General features: G+C 39.3%; 1 protein-coding gene across 3 annotated transcripts in view; it reads right to left on the reverse strand.

Moving 5' to 3' along the window:
- Window positions 1–24418, reverse strand: part of RAD23B (RAD23 homolog B, nucleotide excision repair protein) — a 44285-nt gene extending 19867 nt beyond the window's left edge. Inside the window, exons 1-6 of one of the 3 annotated variants that reach the window (XM_060154686.1) lie at window positions 24303–24418; window positions 23922–24090; window positions 11029–11110; window positions 8081–8160; window positions 4915–5189; window positions 16–71 (exon numbers count right to left, since the gene is read on the reverse strand). In XM_060154686.1, the coding sequence (XP_060010669.1) occupies window positions 16–71; window positions 4915–5189; window positions 8081–8160; window positions 11029–11110; window positions 23922–23987 (559 nt within the window). In that variant the 5' untranslated portion in view covers window positions 23988–24090; window positions 24303–24418. Of the gene's footprint in view, window positions 1–15; window positions 72–4914; window positions 5190–8080; window positions 8161–11028; window positions 11111–23921 lie in introns of all 3 variants that reach the window. The other 2 variants (XR_009541527.1, XM_060154688.1) reach the window with 2 other exon arrangements.
- Window positions 24419–27304: the final 2886 nt, after the last annotated feature.

Here is a 27304-nt window from a genome sequence, read left to right on the forward strand (position 1 = left end):
AATGTAGATACTTACCAAGTGCACTTGTTGCATCTTCAAAAAGGTTTGACCGAGAAGAATCACCTGATGTACTGTAAAATGTTTTTAGAAAATCATGTATCAGAAAGTATGTAAAATCTACCTTAAAGTTTAGTAGCTATCCAATTTGTAGAGATTCTTTGATTTTAATTGAATGTAGAAGTCTGGCTACAGTGTTCAAAAAGGCTTCCAGATTAAACCCCAAAGCTTTATCCGTAACATTTATGGCATGGGAAGAATTTTCAATTTTAATACTCATTCTGTTCTGCAAATCCATCATTTAAAATGTCCAAAGATATAAAAGAACATCCTTACAGAGAGCTTACCATTTAAGGAATACAAAAAAGATAACATACAACTAATTCCCTGAAAGAATTTACAAGAAAAATTAAATAATCTATAAGTCAAGTCACAGTAAAAGAAATATCAAAAGCTGTATATGATAAACAGCACATGCAGAAACTGCATTAGGCTGGAAAGGCCTGGGAAGTCTTTACATAGTAGAATTTCATTAGGTCTTATAGTTAAGTTCTGAACACAGAAACTGCAAGAAAGCCTTCAGGTCAAGGAACGCAGCATAAACAAAAGATGCAGAGGGAGGATAGACCCAAGCTGTAACCAAGTTTTAAGCCAGTTTAGAAGGACTAAGTTTTGTTAGGCAATTGCAGAAGATGAGTCTAGAAAACAAAGAAGACACAAACACAATAATGAAAGACCATAAAGAGAAGGCCAAAGAAAAATAAATTGAGGTTTACAAAAGTGGTAAAGACAGCAGTTAGCAGTTTGGAGTAAAACATACACACAACACAATACACACATATACCTCTGTCCCAATTTTAGAAACAAAACACAGTAGACTTCAGTTCTGAGAAAACCCTACAGCATAGTAAGAGTAACGGAAATACCTAAGTTTGAATTCATAAATTACTTTGTAAGCCTCAGTCAGTTCTTCACCAATACAATGAGGTCAACAATGGTACCCATGTATCCCTAAGTGCTGTGGGTAGGGTTACTGCTGGTAAAGTGCTCAGCAAAGTGCCTGGTATCATAACACTCAACATGATTGTTATGATTAAGACAATACTTTGGTATAATTTTTAACATATCTTCATCAACTAGATAGTAAAATTAACATGTAGAAGGCAAAATATCAAAAAGAACTATATACTACAGCTCTATACTATATATATAAGAAAACAAATTCTCCTGCCTTAGACCTGACCTGTGTCTTGTTGTTGTGTGTTTGAACAATTACTGCATGTCAGCAGAACTACAACTGCCTAAATTTTCCCCAGGGGTGCATAGTATTCCATTTAATTGACCAAATCAAACTATAAAGACATTTTTTGTTTGGTTTCCAACCTTTTAAATTCTTTCTGTAGTCAAATGTATTAATCATTCCTTTTATGACTTTTTTGGGTTAAGATTATTTTCCCATGCTCTCCTCTAGTTTATGGTTTCACTTTTACATTAAATCTCTATCCATCTAAAATTTATTTTTATGAGTGTAAGATGTGATCCATCTTTTTTTTACCTCCAGATGGCTAGACATTTATCCTAATAGCATTTTCCCCACAGTGGTCTGAAATTACATTTTTATCTTATATTAAGTCCCTGTATGTATTTTGGTCTGTTTCTAGACTACTATTTCACCAAGCAGTCTTTCTAGTTAAGAGCCATACTAAATTGTAATCATTACCATGCATAATACATTTTACTATCTGGTAGAATTAGACTCCTTTGTTACTGTTCTTTCATAGAACAATTTGTGCTATTTTTGCACATTGTTTTAAAATTTCTTTTTAAACATTACAGATAAGACTGAGATACCGTTTAACCACCATTCAATCTTGATTCTGCCTCAACACTCCTCCCCTCCCCATCCGCAGAGGAAACCACTTTATCAGTTAGTGTGTTGTCCCCCTGCTACTGTTTTTCTACACATTAATATGCCACCCACAGAAAATATGCAATGTTGTTATGTGGCTTTTGTTTGGTTTGTGGTTATTGCCTATACTGTTCTGCAATCTGCTGTTTTCACTTGATAACAAAGCCTTGAAACCACATTTATTTAATATGCATATACACTGCATACTTTAACTGGCCTGTAGTATTGGATATCAGAGCTCCTCCAACTTTAGGAAGCCCAAGAATTCACCAGGAGAGCTTGTTAAAATACAGATTTCTAGGACCCACGTCCAGAAATTCTTATTTAGAGGTCTAGGGTGGAGCCTAACAATTAATTTCAAACTCCCAGTGATGCCGATGTTGTCTATTCACTACCACACTTGAATAGCACAGTTCTCTAACACAAATAACATGTCGAGTCATGCCCTTACTAATGGATATTTAGGTTGGTTCCAATTTGTCCTCAATTACAAGCAATACAGTCCTTGTGCACAAGTGCAGTTTCTCTAATGTAGATATCAACAAGTGGAATTTGCACTGCAATATGTGGTTTTTAAAAGAACAAAACTGACCTAAAAAAACAAATCCCTAATAATGAAATGTCAGGCCAGGGTGATAAACAAACTTTCTGACACTCCTCAAAATTCATACCAGCGTATCTCCTGATAATTATCTCACTGAGTTCTGTGCTTTATAAGACACTAAATGTTTTATAGCACAAATGAAGAAACTAAGGCACATTTAAGCAGCTGGTTTTCTGAGCTTCCCTCCCTTCCCTTTCTGTGCTATCCTTCTCTGAGGTGTATAGTTTGGGGAAATAAGAGTATAGGGTTGGGCTTCCCTGGTGGCACAGTGGATAAGAATCCGCCTGCCAATGCAGGGGACATGGGTTTGAGCCCTGGCCTGGGAAGATCCCACATGCCACTGGGCGACTAAGCCCGTGCGCCACAACTACTGAGTCTGCACTCTAGAGCCCGTGAGCCACAACTACTGAGCCCACGTGCCACAACTACTGAAGCCCGCGCGCCTAGAGCCTGCGCTCCGCAACAACAGAAGCCACCGCAATGAGAAGCTCACACGCTGCAACGAAGAGTAGTCCCCGCTCACCGCAACTAGAGAAAGCCACACACAGCAACAAAGAACCAAAAGCAGCCAAAAATAAATAAATAGATAAATAAATTTATATTTTTAAAAAAAAGAGTAAAAGGTTGGTGTACAAAGCCCAAGTAAGTAGGCAACTCTGGAGTCTGCTTTTCTGACCATCAACTCCTTTATGTAATCTCTATGGGTCTGAAAAGATAATCCTGACTCTTGAGAACAGATGAATAAAACTGTACCCCCAAGAAGAAATAAAAAGAATAGAGATAATAAAAAAACTTGAATTGATGATATTAGCACATTAAAATGGATTGATCAATTTGGGAATTCTTACACTATGGAGCTTTTTAAAAGGAGCTTAAAGCAATTAAGAAAATAAGATATACTGTACCAACTCAAGACATATTTAATTAAGTTTACAATGTTTAAATGATTTGGAAAACCAATTTGTGAAATTTATAAGTTCCCTCCCATACACAAAAGATGTAACAGCCTTTAGATGCAATAGCATAGGCCGACTCTGGGTTGTCTCCCACTATTTAAGGGTGATTGTATGCAATTCTAGCTGCACATGGAAGAAGTACCAAATTAGGCAACAGTGTTTCAGAATGCCTAAAGCAAAGTACAGCAGGCTGACATAGGGAAAATATTTTACTACCTGAACCTGTGTTCTCTTGGGGAATTAAATCCTTGAAAAGAGGCCCAAAGCAGCAACAAACCAGGTGACTCAAACCCCTCCCAACATGGCTGACTGACTCAAAGAAACGGCACTCAAAGACAAAACACTAAAATGAAAGATGATGAGAAAGAATTCATGACTAAATTCTTTCTCATCATTGTATTTATCACAGACATCCTTCTATGTCAGTGTTTCCAAATGCTGCATAGTTTTCCATTGTGACTGGTCCTGATTCCAGGACGCTACTGCCACTGAGGTCCTGAGTTGCACCAAAGTCACAAAAAACAAACCGCTTGCTTCAGTGCCAATACATACTGGACACAAAGCAACTCAGGCTCTCAGATAAAGAAGAGATTCCCGTGTATGATTTCCAGCCAAGAGAACTGAAGCATTGTTTTGGTTATTTTATTTATCATTGGGGAAAAAAACCTTTGTCACAAACTACTCAATAATCCTAACTGCCAACTTCCCACAAGAACTTTTTTTTGCTCCCCAAATATCCCAGCACTTTTTCTTCTGTTCTAAAGATCTACATAGGCAAAAACTTAAATTTCTATACAACTTCACGAAGATGTAGATACTTACTCAGCACATACTGTGTGCCATGTGCTATATCATATCTTTTACTTATTTCATTTAATCCTTATAACAACTCTATGAGATAGGTCCTGCTGTCATCCACATTTTGCAGATGAGGAAAAATCCAAAGACGTTAATTTCTTTTCTAAGGTTAAGACCTAACAAATGTTAGACCCAAACACAATACTATGTAGCAACTGGAAAAATTTACTGACATGGAAGGATGTTTATGATAGATGTGACAATAGTCAAAGAATATAGGTCAAATATAATAATGATTGGGGGACAAATGTCAAGTTATTTATAATGTGTCAAGCTATAATATACTGTCAGATTATTTTATAATTCTTCTTCTTTTTGGTCATTTGTATTTCCTAACTTTTCTACACAAAATGAATAATGACTGACCCCTTTCCCTTCACCCTGGGAGAAAAAAAACAATGCAGAGTATACAAATTCAGATTACCGAACAGACACAAGCATACTGCTTTAGTCAGGGTTCAAAGTTTAGAAAAAGTTTAACATAGTAGATAGAAAGTTAGTTTGATCAAAACAATAATCAAAATAAATACATTCATGAAGTCACTGTTATAAACATATTCCTATACAATTTCCTAGAATCCAGTTCTTACCTGTCAGTTGATGTTGGGCTAGCAGCCACTGGTGTTTCTGCTGGCTTTTCTGCAGGTTTCTCTTGTTTCGTTGCACTAGCAGGTGCAGGTTCAGAAGACGCTGTCGTTGATGCTGGAGTGACAGATGCAGGTGTGGGAGTGGGAGCGGGAGCCAAAGTGGGGGCAGGGGTTGGGGCCTGAACCACAGTTGGTGCTGTGGAGGAACTAACTGTGGTAGTGGTGGCAGAATTTGATTGCTGAGTTGTAGCTGGTGCTGGTGTTGTCACTGCTTTGGGCTAAACACATTACAAATCAAAATAATGCATTATGATAAAACACTGCATTATTACCTGATCTCTGGATGCTACAAACATAACACTAATACAAGTTTGTAACTTGAAAATAATTTTGTAAGGTGACATAATGAGTGATCAATAGCGGCAATCTGAATCACTATTTATGTTATTCTTTCAAAGCTGATGAGAGCATATACATTAACTATCAACTTCCATTAGCCTTGGCCAACGGTTTCAGTCTTCGGATCATTATGAAAAAGAACCAAAAGAAGCAAATATTTTAAAACGTACAGAATGTGTATCCAGAAAAAGAACCACATAATTCCCCCCCAAAACTTCACAATTAAAGTTTCTTGGTTACAACTTCAAAGTATTTATCGTCATTTGAAAGCAACAAAAATAACTTTCTTGAAATGAAAGTATAAACAGAAGTATGATTAATGAACATGCCAGAAAGTCTACTGTATTTTAGAGGAGGGAAGAAAATTCCAATATTGACTACAAGCCAATAGGTGTAAGTACAAAGAGATTAACATAACTTTTGAGATGTATATACAGTTAAACCGACCAATAAAGGCCAAATAAAGTTATAACCGCATGCTCAGCACTTTCTGAACTAGAATCAGAGCCATAAACATTCCCACCAAGCAAAAAAGCAATTACATATGGGTAAAAATCATATTATATGAGTTTTATTCTTCTCCAGCCTATCAATACTCACTACCTGCTTAGCTCATAACTTACCTAAGGTGAAAAGGTAACTGATTTGATGGAAGATGAGATTAAAATTCAACAGAATTTGCCCCAAGTATAAATCAACAAACTGTAAATGCAATGAGTGGATTTGTGCCTTGTTCTATTTGAGCTAGTATAGAGTGTACTGGAAAAAAGTGCCTTGTGCAAGGTAGGGGGATGGGACTTACCTATCCTGCTTAACTCTTAGTTATGTTCTAAATAGTCAACGTTACTATAATACTAAAGGAAATAAGACCATAACAAATACATACCCAAATGTGTGGCTACCACATTTTCCACTATGTACTATGTATGATAAAACTAAACAAGGGAATACTATTCAGCCTTAAAAAGGACAGAAATTCTGGCACATGCTACAATGCAGATGAACCCTAAAGACATTATACTAAGGGTAATAAACAAGTCACAAAAGGACAAATACTGTATGATTCCACTTATACGAGGTACGAAAAGTAGTCAAGTTCATAGAAAGGAGAACAGTGGTGTCAGGGGCTGGGGGGCAGGGGAAATGGGTAGTTACTGTTTAACAGGTACAGAGTTTCAGTTTGGGAAAATGAAAAAAGGTTTAGAAACAGATGGTGGTGATGGCTACACAACAATGTGAATGCATTTAATGCCAATGAACCAAACACTTAAAAATGGTTAAATCTGTAAAGTTTGTGTTGTGTACCACAGTTTTTGAAAAAACTAGATGAGGCAAAGTTTCCTCATATGATTCTGTTCCTGTGTATTTAAAGTTTAACATTTAATAAGTGCTTAAATATAGCAAAATCAATATGGTTCTTAATAGATTAAAAAAAATTAAGTCCAGTACATGTAAACTGTTCAGCTGCTTTTCATTTCTCACTACAAAAGTATTCCATAATTAAAATTTACTTGTTCACTAGGGGCAAGACGGGAATAAAGACACAGACCTACTTGAGGATACAGGTAGGGGGAAGGGTAAACTGGGACAAAGTGAGAGAGTGGCATGGACATATATACACTACCAAATGTAAAATAGATAGCTAGTGGGAAGCAGCCGCACAGCACAGGGAGATCACCTCTGTGCTTTGTGACCACCTAGAGGGGTGAGATAGGGAGGGTGGGCGGGAGGGAGACACAAGAGGGAAGAGATGGGGATATTTGTATATGTATAACTGATTCACTTTGTTATAAAGCAGAAACTAACACACCATTGTAAAGCAATTATACTCCAATAAAGATGTTAAAAAAAATTTACTTGTTCAACTTTGTTTTCTACTGCATATATCAATTACTTTGAGACTTTAAAAGAAACTCACATTTATTCTATCTACAGTCTTTGACAAACTGGTTTCCAATTACCTATTTAAATTTATTTTGGGTGCTACAAGTAACACTACTCTTCTGAGATTATTAGGAGTTTAGAATTTAGGATAATAATTCAGTCCTAAAAGTATCATGAGCACCACCACTCCTCTATTTGTCTTAACTCTCTACTGCATGTTTACGTATCTTTAAACAAGTATATAAATAAAACAAAAATCCTGAGAGAATCCATATTCATTCTCTGCTTTAGAGAAAAACTTTTGACTTTTATTTCAGTCCAATAAATCACAAAAAAGTTCCTGTTAAAAACCTTCTCACAATAATCATTCCATCGTTCGCTTAGCTGTCTTTTCCCTTTTTTAGTTTCTAAAAATCTATCCCACTGGCTAAGAAATATCACTGAAATTGTTAATCTATATGTCTTTTTGGCCCTGAAGTATTTGTTAGGTCTAGTACATCAATTAGTAAATCCTTTTAAGGCACTCTTATTAAAAACTACAAAATGAGAAACACTTATTCAATTTCTAAGAATCACATTCTCTAATAATTATACAATTAGTGATTTTACTAATCCAACAATACCTAATAATTTTTAACATGACACTTCACGTATCAGTTGTTTTGACATATTTAAAATTATGCTCAAACTACAAATATATGAAACTATTAACTTTATAGTTGACTCAAAGCAAACTGTTAAAATCTTTAATAACAATTAAGTGCATGCCACTATGGATGTGTATAAACTGTTTTCACTTGAAAGTGTAAAGCAAGACTTGGGATCGTCTTTTTTTTCTTTTTAAACTCACATGCATAAAGATATATACAACGAGGTTGAAACTTACTTTTGTCACCATAACTACCACGAAGTTTTTCTCATCAATTTTATATTCTTTTAGAGCAGTATCATCATTGAGGATTTTGCCTAGCACATTAAGAAAAAAACGTATTACTGAAGGCACCGTAACTTTGTCTTACACTAACTGAGGTTAAAACAATCACCAACATCAATTCTATTAAAACTTTCCCCAAAGAAATAGATTAACCAGTCAGCCAAGATAAACATAAGTGGATACATGATTAGTTAAGAAGGCATAAATAAGCATTTGACTAAAAGATAGCAAACTCATATACTGTATGTAGATATCTCAATCCCAAACATTTCTTAAAAATTATTACTTATAATAAAAAAGACTTGCTGGGTAAGGAAATATTAACTAGGTCCTGAGAAAGAGGAGATCATTTAGACAAACAAAATTCAATTTTGAGATGCTCAAGGATTCCCCACCCCTTCCCCGGAATAACCTATAATCCCTCGTGATGGAAGAAAAAATGAACGAACTGCCTGCTCCCACAAATACTGGATACCTGCAACACAGAAATGTTCCACTGCTATAAAAATAAGATACTCATAGTGTCCTGATACACAGAAATGGTAAGATAATATAGAACTGAGTAAGGCACACAGACTATGTAAGATTTTAGTCATGCAGAAGGACAAATGAAAGGTCAGGATTCCTTCAGGCTTCCTTTTCCTTGAAATTCGTTTTCCATTTTTAAAAAGTTATTGAATCAAAAGCTGCAAGCATTAAGACAAAAGGGAATAGTGTCTCTACTCAGCATAGGATTGAAAAAACAGGCCAAGACTAGGAAGCAGAAATTCTAGTTTTATGTCTGCCATCAACTACATGTATCTCTTCAGGCTTCTGATTCCTCATCACAGGGCTGGTGTTTCCTCTAAACCGCCTCAGTTAAGAAAATACTTTAAAATCTCTATGTAGGAAGAGACAAGAATCCATGGGCAACTCAAGATCCACCTTACCGACATCTACAATGACAGTGCTCAGTATTTCTTCTCAAGAACAAAGAAAAGAATTTTCTCCACAAAATTCACATATCAAGTCTATTTTTAACACACATTTTTCTGGTTACTAGTGAGGCTAGTTAATTTACAATTTCCTATTCATATCCTTTGTTGCTTTTTAATTGGGTCATCCTCTCCTTACTGATTTGTAAGAGCTCTTTATATAATCTGAATATTAATCTTTCTTCTCCTGTCGCTTATTTATAGTGTCTTTTGACATATAAGGTCTTCTGTATTCTTCAATTTTGGTATTTTATTTAAAAAACAGATAAACTGAAATTTAATTTCACAGGAATGATTCCAAGTACATTAATACACATAATCAGTATAAATGGTTTCATTCCAATAGATTAAAAAAGATGCTCAGCTTGATGGGAAAACTGAAGAAACACGTGGACCCCTATCTTGCACCACTCACAAAAATTAACTTGAAATGGATCAGAGACTTAAACATAAGGTCTGACACCATAAAACTCCTGGAAGAAAGTGTAGGGAAGAAAGTCAGAGATTTTGGTCTTGGCAATAATTTTCTGGGCATGATGCCAAAAGCACAAAAAATAAAACAAAAAAAATGGACAAATGGGACTACACCAAACTCAAAAGCGCTGCACAGCAAGAAACAACAAAATGAAAAGAATTCCACAGAATGGAACAGACTACAGAATGAGAGAAAATTTTTGAAAACCATATATCAGATATGGGGTTAATATCCAAAATACATAAAGAACTCAGTCAACTCAATAACAAAAAACCAAACAATCTGATTAAAAATCATCAGAGTAAACCAACATTTCTCCAAAGAGGACATCGAAATAGCGAACAGACAGATGAAAAGATGCCCAACATCACTAAGCATGAGGGAAATGCAAATCAAAACGAGGTATTACCTCACACCTGTTAGAATAGCTATCATCAAGAAGACAAGAAACAAGAGGGGCTGGTGAGGTTGTGGTGAAAAAAGAATACTTATACAGTGTTGGTGGGAATGTAAATTGGTCCAACCACTATGGAGTATATGGAAGTTCCTAAAAATATTAAAAATAGATCTACCATATGATCCAGCAATTCCACTTTTGGGTATATACCCAAAGAAAATGAAAACAGGATTTTGACAAGACATATGCACTCCCATCTCTACAGCAGCACTATTCACAATAGCTAAGATATGGAAACAATCCAAAATGCCCACCAATGGATGAATGAATAAAAAAGACGTGACCCATATACACAATATTATTCACCCATGAGAAAGAAGATATCTTGCCGTCTGCGACAACATGATGAACCTTGAGAACATTATGCTAAGTATGATATCACTTATATGTGGACTCTAAAAACCTAAACTTATAAAAAAAAAAGTATTTTACCTTGGTGGTTACCAAGGGTATGGGGTTTGGGGGGAGATAAGAGTGATGGTGTTTAAGAGTACGAACTTCTAATGAGTAGTAAATAAGCCACAGAGATCTAATGCACAGTATAATGAACACAGACAATAACACTGTACTGCTAACCATGTAATCTGATAAAGATCGTTACACTGGCAATCATATTACAATATATAAGTGTATCAGAGTAACACCCTGTACACCTTATACAATGTCACACAAACTAATTCAATAAAAAAATTTTTAAATTCAAAAAACAAAACAAAACAAATACAGCCAGTTACATAATACTTACAAAAGATAAAACTAATAAGCAAAACTATCTAACATCACTGCATGGAGAAATATATAAAGCAAATGTGAAAAAACAGAGGACTGAATATTAATAACATTCAAATGACTGTTCATTCTCTGCTTTTATTTGTACAATGTTTCTGACAATCAATTTGTATACACTACAGTTTGTAAGATGGCAATTTGTAAAACTAAAGAATGTCACAGTACACAAGAAAATGGCATATTAATTTCAGCATTTAATGCATACCTGCATAAATTAATTTTTGACCTGCTACAGGAAAGGCATCTTTACCCTTTTCAGATTCAATCTTCTCTTTCAGTGCTCTTACCTATAGGAAAAAATTTTTTGATTTTTGAAAAAGTCTAAGCAAATGAAAATCCAGAATCTGAACAAATGATGCAAGATAAAAATTTTATACATACTATCAATGACTCCAAAAACTTCAAAGGTCATGTCTTTACAATATTACGTCAAAAAGACCTATTATTAACAACCCATACTACTAGGTAGAAGTATAAACTGTTTTACCATCTGTTCCACGTACACAGTTTTTTAAAAAAAAGACTTTATCAGTTGACTTTATAAGTCTATTCAAAATAAAGGTTTCAAAAGCAGAAAGTTTTGATTCTCACTATAAAGTTTATGGGCTTATTTCTCACAGAGTAAGAAAGTAAAGAAAAGCTCTCTAATCTAAAAGGTCTAAGAAATAAAGTGGTCTTGTCCACAATAATAAAAAAAAAGTTAAATGTAAATGTTAAAAGGCAAATTATTCACTTTAAAAGTGGCTAATGTTTCATTATAATCACCTGAGGGAGAGCTTTACAAAGACCAATTAAAATATAATTTCTGAGGGTGGGTCTGGACATCAATATTTTTGAAAAGCTTTACAGTTGGTTTCAAAGTTCGGCCAAACTTGAGAACCACTGTATTACTTCAATGATCTTGAACAGGTAGCTCAGTTTTTCTCAACATCAGTCTCATCTATAAAGAGGGACTGGAATACATGATCTTTATGGTCTTCCATCCCTAAAATTACATGACCACAGGTTCATTATGAAGTATTGATACTTAGAAAAAGAGTGCAATCAATTTCTGAAGTACGGTGGCACAGGAGTAGGAAAAAAAAAGGCAAGGAGACATAATGGAACTAAATTTCACTACTTTAAATGACCAAGAATCAAGGGGGAAAATTCCATTTCCTTCAGTTCCCAGAATTCTTCTAAAAATTGTCCGGGGCTCCCCTGGTGGTGCAGTGGTTGAGAGTCTGCCTGCCGACGCAGGGGACACAGGTTCGTGCCCCGGTCCGGGAAGATCCCACATGCCGTGGAGCGGCTGGGCCCATGAGCCATGGCCGCTGAGCCTGTGCGTCCGGAGCCTGTGCTCCGCAATGGGAGAGGCCACAACAGTGAGAGGCCCGTGTATCGCAAAAAAAAAAAAAAAAAAAAAAAAAAAATTGTCTGAATTGATAGCTCTGAGCTTTAAGTGGAAAACTGTCACAATAGGGATACAAAAGGTAGGGTTCCTCCCCAAATCACATTGCTACTATAAGTAGTAGCTGAAATCCAAAACCAGCTCTTCTGACTCCAAGCTTTAGAGCAGAGTGTTTTGCAAATGCCACATAAATCACCCTTGCTATACTGATCTTCCTGAAGTGGGCCAGTAGCATCACTGCTATTCTGATATCCCCAAAGTGGAAATCCATCACAAGAATCTCAACCCGCTATATATATGATTAAGAGTGGGAAAGGAGGACAAACAACAACAAAAAAACCCTCTAGTCATTTTACTACTAAATAACATTGCTTCAAAAAATCAAAACTGTGATTAAAGAATACTAAAACATAACAATGAGAACTCTACATAACAATACCTATATGATGTGGTTAAAAAAGTAATCATAGACTAACACTAAACATGTTTATTATTAAAGAAGGAAAATTAATAAACTAAGCACGCAACTCAAACAGAAATAACAAGACACATAACAAAAGAAAAAATGCAAATAAAAAATTAAGAGAAATGGTAGAAAACGGTTCTTGTGCCAACAGAAAAATGGACAAATGACAGGGGCAGGCAATTCACAATTATACACCCAATAAAAAGAAAAGCTCAACATCATTAGTAACCAAAAGCACAAATTTTAATGTCAGACATCATTAATCCAATAGACGGTCATACTGGAAAAGACTGTCTTGAACAATTTTTGGTGATAAGTGTGAAGAGACACACTCAGAACAAGGGTATCAAATGATATAATGTTTTGTGGGCAATATGCCAGGACACCTTGACATTTTGGGGGCAGAGGGTGTGTGTGTGTGTGTGTGTGTATTCAATGCAGCAAAACCACCTTGGGTCATGTGTCAAAGAAAATACGTGAACTTTTGTAGTATTTGAAGTATATCTCAATAAAGATGAAAAAAATACCTTGTAGTAAACAATCCTGTTTACAACGGCATCAAAAAAAAAGAAAAGAAGTGAACCAGACTTTGGAACCAGGTTCCCTGACCTGTCCAAACTTCTGGCATTGTTCCTTAACCTCAACCCAATGATCTTTACTTCCAATCCACTTAAGTCATCTACTCACAGTCATTCAGGACACAGGCTGAATCTCATCATCCCCAAAATGCTCTTTGAAATGGTAAGTGCCAATCTCCTTTTCCCACCAGCTCTCTCAGTAACTGTTCACTACACCTGGTCTTGCATCTCATTACAACTTTGGTTCCTTGAGCCTCTACTTTCATTCATTCTGATCTTTACTGCAAACTCTATTCAGCTTAGACAATAATGCCACTGCTTCTATCACTTTCTTCCTAACATCACAGACTTGTTTGCCTTTCTGTTGCTCCTACCAGGTAAAACTCCACATCTGGACCAGCACAGTTGAATTTATTTGTCAGTACTCAAAATAAAATTTACTTCAACCACTGTGGTGTCATACTCTTCTACCTCACTTATCTAACACATCTCACCTTTAATGTCTAACCAGCTGCCTATCCACATTTATATCCAGTCTTTTAAATGTTACTGGAGAAAAAGAACGACACCCCCAATCCTTCTGTTCCCCTGGTTAGCCCTCTCCTCCCTCCTCCAAGAGGTTGTTTGAAACCTGTACTCTCCTCTAAATCTGATTCCCAACACTCCCCCACAACCCCCTGCAGATGACCATTTTCTACTTCAAGGTACAGAAGACACCACAGGAACTCACACCCTCAACTTTCTGCTACCAAACTGACACATGGTTTTTTGCGTCCAGATCCACCTAATCTCAATCTTCTTCCCTACTAAATGAAAGCTATCCCTCTCTTCAAATCTAATTCCTTTCTCCAGTACCTTGCTAGATTCATTGTTTCCTACTCCCCCACCCCGCTGAGTTGTATTTTCAACCTCTCCCTCAAAGCCAGTTCATTTCCATTCACACTTAAACAGACCCAATTCTCTATCATCTTAAAAACACACAAAATCCCCCACAGTCTCCTCCTCCTCTTAGTCTCAAGTAATTTTCAAAAACTTAACTATACATTGTCTTTACTTACTCATAACCCCACACTTATTACTCCAGGGTACAACACAATGCTGATAAACTGAAGCAGACTTTGTTCTCATTCTACAGCTTATTTTCTGCAGTAGTGCTACTCCCACAATTCCATTAAGACTGCCCTCACCAGTACCACTAAATTCAGCAACATCATCATCAGATACTTCTTAGTCCTTCTCTGTAGTATTACTTGACCTCTCTGCCACATTTGACAGTACTGACTCATCTCTCCTTTACGCACTGTTTTCCTTTGGCTTCCATAACACCACACTCTTCTGGTTTTCCTCCTATCTCTTTGTTCACTCCTTTTTGAAATCCTCTTCCTTGGCGAGACCTTTAAGTGTTACTTAGGGCTATGCCCAAGACTGCCTTTTCTTCACACAGACTTCTAGGATAATCCATTTCATCTACTCCTAGTTTTAAGAACCATTCATATGTCATGTGTATCTCTAGCCCAGCTCTCTCCTGACTCTACTTGACACCTTCACTGGATGTCCCATAGGCATCTCAACCATAATGTAATTGCTGAAAGATGGTTTCTAGACTACTTTGTCTAAGTCTTCCCTAACTCAATCAAATTGAGCATACTTTAAAACAGCTATAAAGAAAGGCCTTCTTTCTGGATGTTGCAAAGAAGGAAAAGGTAGCAACTCTGCACATGGTTTCCCTCGGAAAGGTTATGTCCAACAGCCAATGTAGTTATGACTCCTCTGTGCTGAGCCCCGTGCCAATACTTCCAATAAGTCATCTCAACAGGATGGATCTAAAACTGAGCACTATGATCCCAGTAAATAACCAGGCTTCTCCAAGGCTAACAAACAAGAAGCAGGAACTAAACTTTCATTTTGCTGCTTATTTCCCCCTAGATAAAGAATGGGAGTTTATCATTGATTCAACTAGAGACAATGCATGGTTAACACTCAAGAAGTCAAATTTTTTCTAGCCACATACTTCTCTCTTATGAAATTGTGCATTTTAAAAGAAAAATATACTCAACATCTAATACTAAACATAGTTGACGTAGTTTTTATTTTTTCCCCAAAAGGGAGATAATCACTATGAAAAAGTGCCAACACAAAAGCAGATCAGTTATCCTTTTTCATCCCATTCCCTTGTGAGGTATTTGTCTCTTCCTTCTCCTATATTCCTCACATTAAATCATTTATTCAGTTGTTCCAACTTACCATCTAACTACTTCCCAATGTGAACACTATATTGCATCCCATGGCACTACCCTAGTTCAGGCCAACCACCATTAAAAGTAGTCCTTTCGGGCTTCCCTGGTGGCGCAGTGGTTGAGAGTCCGCCTGCCGATGCAGGGGACACGGGTTCGTGCCCCGGTCCAGGAAGATCCCACATGCCACAGAGCGGCTGGGCCCGTGAGCCATGGCCGCTGAGCCTGTGCGTCCGGAGCCTGTGCTCCGCAACAGGAGAGGCCACAACAGTGAGAGGCCCGCGTACCACAAAAAAAAAAAAAAAAAATTAGTAAGAGCAAATAAGTTTTGGCAATTAAACGATTAGCAAAAGGAAACAGAGACCTAAAGCCAAATATGTTTACAAAAGAATTTCATAGATTTACGCTATGGGCAAAGCTTTTTCCTCTTTGGTTCCTTGGGTGGTATCCTTCCATTTGAGAAACTGGTGCAGGCACCAAGGAGTATTTCCTGAATCTCTTCCACAAAGTCGGTTTCTGCTAATTCTAAAAACAGAATTATGAAGATGTTGGTTGACATCAGTGCAACAGGAAAAATCTCCCCACTGGACCCAAGGAATGAAAAAAATGTTGCACAAGAGTTTTGTTTTTTTTTTTTTAACTGAAAGAATAACTAAGACTACAGTATTAATAATATGTGGATAAACAGTAAACAAAGGCAACCAATTCTCAAATTAGGGTTATGATCCAAAAGGCTACTTTTTAAAATATAATTTTAAATACAGAATTAATTTCCCCCCACAGAAACTATGGTATTCAGGCTCCTAAACCTACCTATTTACGCCAATTTAATCTCTTCTATTATAAAATATATCCCTAACAGTATGGTTTCAACAATCAAAACAGACACATACTTTGAAGATTGAAAAGTAGAAACTCCCAAGTTAATTGTAAATTTTCAAGTTTCTATATAGGCAGAAAATGGATCTAACGTACTACAAAGAAGCCACCTACCTCATTCAACCAGAAGTGTGTGGCGGAGAGGGCAGAGGGAGAGACAAATAACAATTTTTATCTACCTGCTGAAGTATCTAGGACCTATTCGTACATATTAGTCATTTGTAGTTGGTCTACTTCCTCTGCTGGAATAGGTATATGTAATGTTAAAGGGTTTATAAAGTTCATTCTATTATAAAATTAGCTCTTTGAGACATTACACAAGGAATGTATTTACCCAAACTTATAGGCAACAGACATGGTGTCCTTCAGCAGGCTTAAATTTAGCACATTTCTTTCCAAAGGCAACAGAAATTTTATACATTATCTATCAAATAATCTCCATTTCCAAGCTAAAGCTAGAACACTGCTCTCAACACTGAAATTGCTGATTACATCAAGCTAAGAAAATGAGGATATCTCACTTACACAAACCTTGTTCAAAAAGGACAGTAAAAATACTGATCAAAATAACTGTAAACAGGACTTGTTAAAAAAGAAATTGCATAGATTTATTTCTGATTTCACAATTCACCAAAAATTTTTCAGATCCATAATCTCATCTGATTTTCAGATCAACTCTACAAGGAAGGCAGGTAAATATTATTACTCCCATTTTACTCACAAGAAAAGAGATTTAAGTACTATGCTCAAGGGCACAGGGCAACTATAAAGTGGGAGAAAACTCTCCTCTAGTTTAGGAATAGCATGATGTATTTGAAAGAGCAAGATGTTAAAAAAAAAAAGCAAACAGACTCAAGAGCTACTCTTAAGTTCTGATGTGAGGAAGAGGGAGAAATGGAGGAGTAGACAAATGTGGAGACAAGGGAGGGTTTTATTAAGACAAGGAAAATGTTTAGATACTCTAGAAATGGAAAAATTGGGCTTCCCTGGTGGCACAGTGGTTGGGAATCTGCCTGCCAATGCAGGGGGACACGGGTTCGAGCCCTGGTCGGGGAGGATCCCACGTGCCACGGAGCAACTAAGCCCGTGCGCCATAACAGGAGAAGCCACTGCAGTGACAAGCCCGAGCACCACAGACAAGAGTGGCCCCCTGCTCACCACAGCTAGGGAAAGCCCGCGCAGAGCAGCAAAGAGCCAATGCAGAAATAAATTAAATAAATTTAGAAATGGAAAAATCAATGATTGTAGAAAAGGAGAACTGATGGAGTGATGTCCTTCATAAACGACAAGAGTTTAGGATGCTGTGTTAAAGTGGGGGGGGGATTGGCCTTAGATAGCACCATCCACAATACATAGCTATCTCCACAATAAAAGGAGGCTAGCAGGTAGGGAGTTCCAGTAGGATCTTGTAAAAGTTCTGTCCCGACTGTTTCTATATTTTCAATAAAACCTAAAATCTAGGGTCACTGATTGAAAATAAAGAGAGAAGATGATATGAAATCTGCCTATGACAGTGGAAAAGTGAATAGTGAAATGTATGACTGTCACTACAAGGGCCTGATTACGATTATTGTTCAGGAATTTAAGTGAGACAAGTCAAGGTGCCTATGTGTTCGCCTTCTAGCTGCACAGGTACAGACACAGACTTGAATTTAATCATATTTGGAGTATTTCAAACAAGAATAATGGAGTGAGAGTGGGACCATGTTGTTAAGCACTGTCACTAAGCACTCTGTGTATCATATCAAACTCATATAACCATCAAAACAATCCTGTGAGGTTAGTACTTCCATGGCTGTGTTCTCTTTTTACAGATGAGGAAACAGGCACAAAATCGGGTAACTTGCCAAAGGTCACATCACACAGCAAGTACTAAGGCCAGGATTGAAACCTGCCAGCCAGGCAGCCTGGCTCAAGAGACATGCTATACCTGACCCTTGCAAGGGAGTGATTATAGTCACTGACTCTATCTTAGCTGGGCACGAGGGGAAGGCCAGTGAAAAGGAGTATGGATGGAATAGACTGTAAGTCTCTTTAGCATTGGATTCAGAGGGAAGTTAAAGTGGGATACTAAAAACTGATTACTGTGGATGGGGGGAAGAGCTACAGTTACTGGTTGTGATAAGAGCTAGTTACCAGTCATGAGTCTGAATAACTGAGGTAGAGTAGAAGGAAAGATCAATGGATGAGCGATTAAGGAACAGAAGGTCAGAGTATGGGCAAGAACATCATTCACAGACAGTGAAACTACCAAGTCCATTGCTGTATGACCCCAGGCAAGTTACCAATCATGCTGGTCTCCATTTCTTTTTTTTAAAACATACACTATTACATATTTTCCACAATTCTGGGGTGTGTGTGTGTGTGTGTGTGTGTGTGTGTGTGTGTGTGTGTGTGTGTGTGTGTGTGTGTGTGTGTGTGTGTGTGTGTGTGTGTGTGTGTGTGTGTGTTTTAAACGATGCCTACCATAGGCTGTGACGCTCAGAATTATTGTGATCATTTTCACATGTTTCCCACTCATTCCTCAATCCACTAAATTCTGGCCCTAACACTCCATGGAGACTACTCATTAGGGTCACTAATGACCTCCAAGTTGCCGAAACCAAAAGTCATGTTTCTTGTTTTTATCTTACTTCTGATTTCTCAAGAGTAGATACATTTGACCTTTTCTTCCTCTTTGAAACTTTTTTCTTCTCTTGGATTCTTCCTACCTCAAAGGTTGCTCCTTAACTGACCTCTTCAGTACTCAATCTCCACATGTTATAGCATCCCAGGCTTCAGCCCTAAGCCCCATCCCACCACATTCTCACCAGGGTTCCTCAATTCCAGTAGCAGAGAAGTTAATTACACATAAGGGATAATCTAGGCACTTGGACTCAATTTTGCAAGGCATGGACACTGAAAAAGACTGTGGCAAGATGGTCTCATCCAGTCCAATGGATTGAGGTCAAACATATATGCTGCTTATTGTCATGTCTCTAACTCCAGCCCAAATGCCCCTTTGGGACGGAAATTCATAGCAAATCTCCTTGTCATTTCCACCTGAATGTTTAATAGGCATCTTAAACTTAAGTCTTGAGTTTCCACCCCAACCCCTAAACCTGTCCCTCTCCCATCCCTCCACATCTCAGGAAAGAACACAAGTATTCACACAAGTTATACAACCAAAACCTATGTTTAATCTTTGATTTCTCAATTTTCCCCACTCCAACGCATCAAAAAATTCTCTCAACTCTATCCTCCCAATCATATCTCAAATCCCTCCACCTCTCTTTGTATCTCCACTCCTACTTCCCTGGTCAAAGCCTTGACCTCTTAAGACTGTTGTGCAAGCCTTCTAAATGGTCTTCCTACTATCTATTCTCCATACAGCAAAGTAACCTTTTCAAATCATAAAAGAAATAATTTTTCTCCTCTGCTTAAAAGCCCCCAAAGGCCTCCTATTTTACACTGAAAACCTTCAGTTTATTACAAAGCCCTACAGGCCCTGGCCCCTTGCCTAACTCTAATCCCTTACCTCTCTTCTCCTTTAACTACTAGATCAACAATACAGGCCTTTTTTTGATTCCCAAAACACACTCTTAAAGGTCTTTCCCTACAGAAAACACTCTCCCCATCTCTGAGTGCTTACTATTCAGATCTCAGTTTAAATGTCACCTTATTTAGAAAGGCCTTCTGTGACCAATTTAAAAGTAGCCACCCAGTCATACACTATCAAATTACCTCACCCTATTTCAATTCTCTACATAACTCTTACCACTATCTGTTTTTTAAAATTTGCTTTCGACTCATTTATTCCACTATAATGTACACACCATGACAGCAAGACCTGATATTTTTAGTAAGTATTCAACAAACATTAAATAAATCAACATGCAAACACTGAGGGATCACTGACTTGGCAATTCACCAAAAAATGTATTTAATTCATTCAAAAGATCTTTATTAAATGCCTACTGTGTGCCAAGTATAGAAAGAGCAAAGGTCTGATACAAACCATACCAGGTTTCCCAGGTACTACAGTATTTTGTTTTACCAATATGCCAAGAAACGTTAGTTTTTACCTCTGTGATAGTGTTTTAATATGTTTACTACTTAATGTTTTAATAATCTAGGGAACTTCCATAATAAGGTACTATCTTCAGCACAACTCTGTTAAAATACAATAAGCCACAATGGGAACAATTTGCTAATAAATGATGGCTAGTAAATCCCATGTACAAGACTAGTACTCAAGTAGTATTTTATAGCATAATCACCATTACACAAATATACCACAAAGTGAGGTTAATTCTTTGCAGACTACTGCATAGCATATTAGATATACTGTCTATAGAAATTAAAACTACTGTATCTTCACAATTCTCTTACCAAAAACTTCCAATGTGTACACATAACTTTGATGTCACTTATATAATACAATCATATTTCAGCTTATGCATTTAAAGTCTCACCTGAAACTTACTGTTGGTTTTTTCCCCAGTTATTCTATGAGGAGATGAATTATTATTGTAATAATAAAATCACTGTTTTGTAATGGTTAACACTAAAGGCAGTGCATGGTAATGGTCAAGTAAATGGTACAAAATGGCAAATGAATGTTAAGAAAGTTTCTCTTGTTAAAAAAGAGGCAAGGGAGGACTTTCAACATTCAAACACTAAAGCAAATACAAACACCTTAAAAACAAATCCTCTTGCTTTTTCTACTTTGTGCATCTACTCTATAGCCACTGACGGAGCTAAGACTATGTCAATATGGCTCCCAAGAAGACCCAGACCATGTCTCCCATGTCCCTGTACTCCTCCAGTTCTGCCAGTCAAAGCTCACTGAACATTCACTTGTTGAGCAAATGATTCACTCCCACGATTCCTCTTATCTCTCAGTCCTTTCACTCGTTTTCGCTCCTGCTCACCTCAAGCTCACAAGTTTCTATACCGGCCACCTCAAGTTACTTAAGTTCCTTAAGGTTTCTTAGTTCCTTCTAGGTAAAAATAAAACCTTTGAGCGGCCAAAATAGAGGTCTTAGAGACCAAAATCTGTTCATTTTATGTGAATCTCCCTAGAGGTCTCAGTAAAATCCTATTTTTTCCCCTTTATTTTAGATCTATTTCTAATATCCTTGGTTATCTAGCTTTCACAAATTATAAACAGGACACTTACAGCCTCCCTCTATTTATGTAATTTTCATTGCTTCTTTTCTTACTGGAATTTTCTCAAATACTGTATCAAAAATAAATATTTAATTAAAAATCACTATAAAGATGGAATTAAAATAGTTCTAACATTTTTCCCATTTTTAAAATTTAAGTCCATTAAAGTAAAAACCCACAAGTCATTTTAATGTAAATGTTCCAGTATATCCAGATTAAGTGTTTTCATTTCTTGTCCCAGCCTAACAATGTTAGCTTTTATATTTACATAAACAGCAACAAAATTATATTTGGACAAACAGCAATAAAAAGCTAAAGAAGCAACTCTCTGTAACAACTGAGCTTTCGGAAAATATACCTCTAGAAGTATGTTTCATATAACTTAAATCCCCTTGGAAATAAACTGGAAAACAGCAAGTACAGTTAAGAATCTATACAATACAATATTGGCTCTAAGATAAAGAATGCATAAAATGCCTAAAGAGCTATACAAACTTTATAGAACATAAATAATTCAGTGGAGCTGTAGAAAGTCACTGCATAACTTCAATAAATCCACAGATATTTACCAAAAAAAAAAAATCCTTTAGGTTTCAATAATCTTGGAATTAATTGTGAATATAAGCTGGTAAAGTTCCTGCAGCACCAACACGTGTCACTACAAAAATCCAAAGTCAATAACATTTTATGAAAAGTTTCGTCTGAAAACATTAAACAGCTGCATTAACTTTCATCCTTTAACTTCTAAGTATACACCAAGCAGTAAAGGAATACTCAGGAAGAATATGATTTTTGTTAGTAATAGCAATCCACAGGGTGTTGTCAATTACTTCTGAGAACACTGAATTTCTCATCTAAAATTGCTCTCTCCTGCACCTTTAAGAATTTACCACACAGCATACTTACACATATAATTAAATATCTTGAACTAAAATCATTTAGTACCACAATTCCAAAAAGGTTGGGAACTACTTTTTTTAAATAATTAAAGGTGTAGAAAACTTTAGATTAAATGATATAGGTAAAACATAACACTATACCCTCACTCAAAGGTATGGAGTGATTAATAATCGATTCCATTTACTGACCACCAATTAAATAATATTTAATCTTCACATCTTTGCAAAACAGGCACATAGCAAATAAGTTAGAGCCACACATGGGAGCTCAGGATTATTTAATTAACTAACACTAAGGCCCCAGATCTCCACCAAAATTGAATCACCTATTTTTAAAAATACAGATGGGCTGAAAGTTGCTGCTTTAAATACAGCCTTATGACAACCTCAGTGGTGTACAGCATCACAATTCCAGAACACAAGTAAGTTTACACTGAATGGCATTTTTAGATCTTGGCAAAAAGTTGTACTGATTTCAACACAGTGCCTTTTTGCACTCACAAATACACAGGATGACATGAGAATTTAACACGTGAACTTCTGAGGTGTTCAAGAGTTTACAGAAGAGATTCAAAGTTTTTATTTTCTTTTTTTCTCCCCTGAAAGCCTATTACTTGGGGGTTGGGTGCAGAGTTCCGACTCCTACAACTTCAAGACTTCTAACACAGGGAACTCATTAATCTGGAGTTAAGTTTGAGCCTGGATTTGAAGGGCTCTAACCCAACAAACTTCACCACCAAAGAGGGCTCAAAGGGCAATCTACACATGGGTGTGGGTTGGGTGGCGGGAGAACTGCAGTGAAACGATTCAAGATATAGGCAAATAAAAGGGTCACCAATTCTGCGGCGAATAGGGCAAAGAATGCATTTTCACCACCCCTCACCACTCGCCTCTCACTGTGCAGCAGACGGAATCTGATACTTTTCATTTAAGGCTCATTATCTCCAGTTAGCGCTTCCTAGACCTCAGCGCCTAACCAGGTCCACTCAGGGACAGTGGTGACGCCGACATCTCCCTCCCCCACCCGTGCACCCACCATCGGGGAGCCCGGCTAGACCGCCGAGGCAGTCTGACCTCCCCTCCCCCTCTGGCCCCTCCGCCGAGAGCGCCCAGGCCGAGGCCTCCCGTGCCCAGCGGGCGTGTACTCCACGCCATCTGCCACCAGGGCTTCGGTGTCCGACCACTGCTTCCCCTTACTCCTGCCACAAAGCCCACAGCCAACTCTGAAGGTCCGGTGGGCCGCTTGCCGCCGGGCCCCCGGGCCCTGCCCGCGCTCGGAGCCCGCAGGCCTCATCCAGCGCCCGGGACCCAAGACCCCGCTCGCCGGGCCCTCTAGGGTGTACCGGAGGTCTCCCCGCTCGGGCGCGCCGCCGGGCCCCTCTAGAAGCTGAGGCCGGGGCCCCGCACACGGCCCCGCCGCACCGCCCCAAGCCCAGGCCCGGTGGGCGCCTCGCGCGCCTCCCCTGCCCGGTGCCGGGCTCCGCGCTCCCGCCGCACTCACCGTCTCGTCTGGGTCGATGTCGATCTTGAAGGTCTGCTGCTGTAGGGTCTTCAGGGTGACCAGCATGGTGCCGCCGCGCAGCTCCGCTGCCGGGCCTGCTCCGGGTGCTGGCCGCTGGGCGGGGTCTGTGGCCTGGCGGGGCCCCGGGGTCGCCCGCGCTCCTCGCGCACTAGGGAGGAAAGCGGTGGGGGTGGGGGCTTGTCACATTCGCCCTGCAGAGCGGCCTCTCCCCCAGCCCTGGCCCCGGGCCGCGCCGCTGCCTCCGCGACTGCGGCCTTCCTCGCGAGCACGAGCCACCGTGCTTCCTCACGAGCCCGGCGCCAGCCACTGAGTCTGCAGGAAGCGCCAGGGGCTCTGCGAGATCAGCAGAGAATCCGCTACCTCACCACAGGATGGTGGCCGCCATCATCGTGACTCGCCGAGACGCACCCCCTCCCCCACCCGAAAAACCTGGGGGATGGGGTCGGGCTGGCTGAACGCGCAGGCGTAGGGTGCGGCGAGCCTGTGCGCAGGCGCAGCCAAGAACTCCGCCCCGGAATTGGGGCGGGGCGGCGCGAATTACCGTTTTGGAATGTCGGCGGCCTGGATTGCGCGTGCGCAGGCGCAGTCAGTGGGCGTCTCGGGGTTCTCGGGGCTTCCATGGAGAGTCTGCGGCCGGGGCGTTCTCCAAGCCCGCCGCGGTTCGGCCTACGTCCAGACTCCGCCCACGTCCAGGCTCCGCCCTGTTGTCTGAGTTGCGCAATCCATAGCCGGGGAAGCGCTACGTGGAGACCGGACTGAGTGGATGCGGAGCCCTGGAGCTGGGGAACTAGAGGGCGGTAGGTCGGGGCGGGGTTTAAGTGAAAGGATTGTGACAGCCACAGTAGTGGGCCGGCGCTTGCAGGGCGCTCGCTGTGTGGCAGAGTCCTTGTGCTGGCGACTGATTCTTTTATTCTGAGAGCACTGACTCCAGCGCTAGACTGCCTTGATGGACCTTGAGCCTAAATACAAGGTCAAGTTATATCAGTCCCCCGGGCAGAACTGTCCAGTGGTTCCTCATCTCACCCAGAGTAAAAGTCAAAGTTCTTAGAACTGGATACACAGCCCCTTCCTTTCATATCTTACTCTCACGGCTGGCCCTAGGTGTTGTTGGTGGATGTTAGACAAACGCTCTCACCTGAGAGCCTACCTTCGCCCTTGCTGTTTCCGCTCCGAGTCTTCTTTCCCTAGCTACCTGGGTGGCTCGCTGTCTCACCTCCTTCAAATCTTTGCTCAAATGTCGCCTTCTCAGAGAGGTCTACCCTGGATACCCAACTTAAAACAGCAACTTTCCTAGCTCCATTACCCTGGTGTTTTTCCTATAGCATTTATCATCTTCTAATTGCCATATAGTATACATATTTATTAGGTTTATCATCTTTCTCCTTTCAGTAAATCACAGACAAGCTGCACAAAGGCAAGGACTTTGTTGTATCTCCTGATGTACCCCTAGCATGAAGAAACATGTAATGCAGGCACAGTAAATATTTGTGAATGCGTAAATATGCTTTCGGTTTCTCATCAGTAAGATGGGGATAATAATAGCATTCAACTTCATTGATTATTGGAGGGGGGTGTTGAATAATGTATGTAAAATCTTAGTACCAGAAACATAGTAAGCATTCCCTAAGTAGATAGCTATTTGTAGTATGCCTATTTACAGATAAGAAAACTGAAGTATAGAGATGATGAGTAATGTACCTGGAGTCACCCATCTGGTAAGTGGCAGGTCCAGAATTTGAACCCAAGCAGAATGACTCCAGAGCCTGTGTTCCTAGGTGCCTGACTATCCTGCCTCTTAATAGGGTTTGACTTAAAGTAGTTCAAGTATAAAGTTACAGTTAGGTCACTAGCTGTGTGACTAATTGCAAATTACCTCTCTGGACCAGCATCCTCACTGATAAAATGTCACTGCTTGGTTTTCTGTGGATATAATGCTTCCACGGAACTTTGCTGACCAGCCTCCCTCTCCACTAACCTGGTGTTGCCCCATTCACAGCACATATCTCCCTGTATTGTAATTCAGTATCTAACCTTCCGCCCTCTGTATTCCTGTATATCTACTGCTAGTCACCAGGTGATCTCATCCTGCCCCTTGTTTTGAAATACCTCCAGCCTGGACCTCTCCCCTTAGCTATGGATAGAGTTAACCAATTGCCTACACAATATCTTCACTTGAAATATAGTAAGCCTCTGAAACTTACCATGGCCAAGCAGAACCATTGATTCCCTCTGGACCTCCCCTCCCTCTGAAACCTGCTCCTCTCCCAGTTTTCCTCCATCTTAGTTCCTGGCACCACCATCTACCCAGGTGCTCAGACCAAAAATCTAGTCATCATCCCTGATAAATCTCTTCCCTCTCTTCCTCCCCCCACCCCGCCCCTGCCAACCACCACACCTAATCCATTATCAAGTCCTATCAACTTTATTCTCCAAGTTATATCCTCAATTCAGCCATTTCTCCCAATTCTACTTATACAACCCTAGGCTAGTGCATCAGTATCTTTCCCCTGCCTCCCAACTGGTCTCTCCACTTCTACTCTTTTTTCAACCTCCCCAGCAGAGTGGTCTTTTTCAAATATAAATCATGTCACATCTACTCTTAATACCTAATTATACTTAAGAATAAAATTCAAACTCTTTACCTGGCCTTGGGGAACTCACATGATCTGATACTTGCCAAACCCTCTGGCCCCATCTCTTTCCTTCTCTCTCCCTCTCATTCACTGTCATTCCTCTAACAGGCCAAGCTGGTTCTCGTCTCTGGGCCTTTGCAGCTGAGGTTACTTCAGCCTGAAACTCTCTTCCCAGATCTCTAATTGACTATCTCCTTTTCATCGTTCAGGGTCCAAGTCATAATTTACTTCCTCACAGAGGACTTCTTCAACAACTTTAATAATATATAATAAACATACATTAACCCTTTAGGCAAGGCACCATTTGAGGCACTTTCCATGGATAATCTCATCTGAGCCCCACAAAACTCCATGTGATAGTACAACAGTACCCTGGTTTAAAGATTTTCATGGCTCTACCTGAAATTATTACTTTTTATTTGCTTGGCTAAATAGTACAGGTTGGACAGCCTGTAGGCCTCCTCGTCTGATGTAGATGCGTTTGCCAAGAGTCCCACCGTTCACATGACAGATGATAAGACCCCCTCCAACCCCCCAAAGCAAAGGCCACCAAGATGAGGGTGCTTATGAGCAAGGCCTTGTAGGATAGGCCTTGGGCTTCTTCAAGAGCTATTGGGCCAAGATAAAAAGACAGGAGGGAGTCATTGATTCCAAATACTTGGTAACAAGCCAGGGAATTTTGGTTGCATTTTTGGAAATCAGTCAAGTAATTTCAGGGAAGAAGATGAG

Source organism: Lagenorhynchus albirostris, chromosome 7 (genome assembly GCF_949774975.1).
Source record: "Lagenorhynchus albirostris chromosome 7, mLagAlb1.1, whole genome shotgun sequence".
NCBI lineage: Eukaryota > Metazoa > Chordata > Mammalia > Artiodactyla > Delphinidae > Lagenorhynchus > Lagenorhynchus albirostris.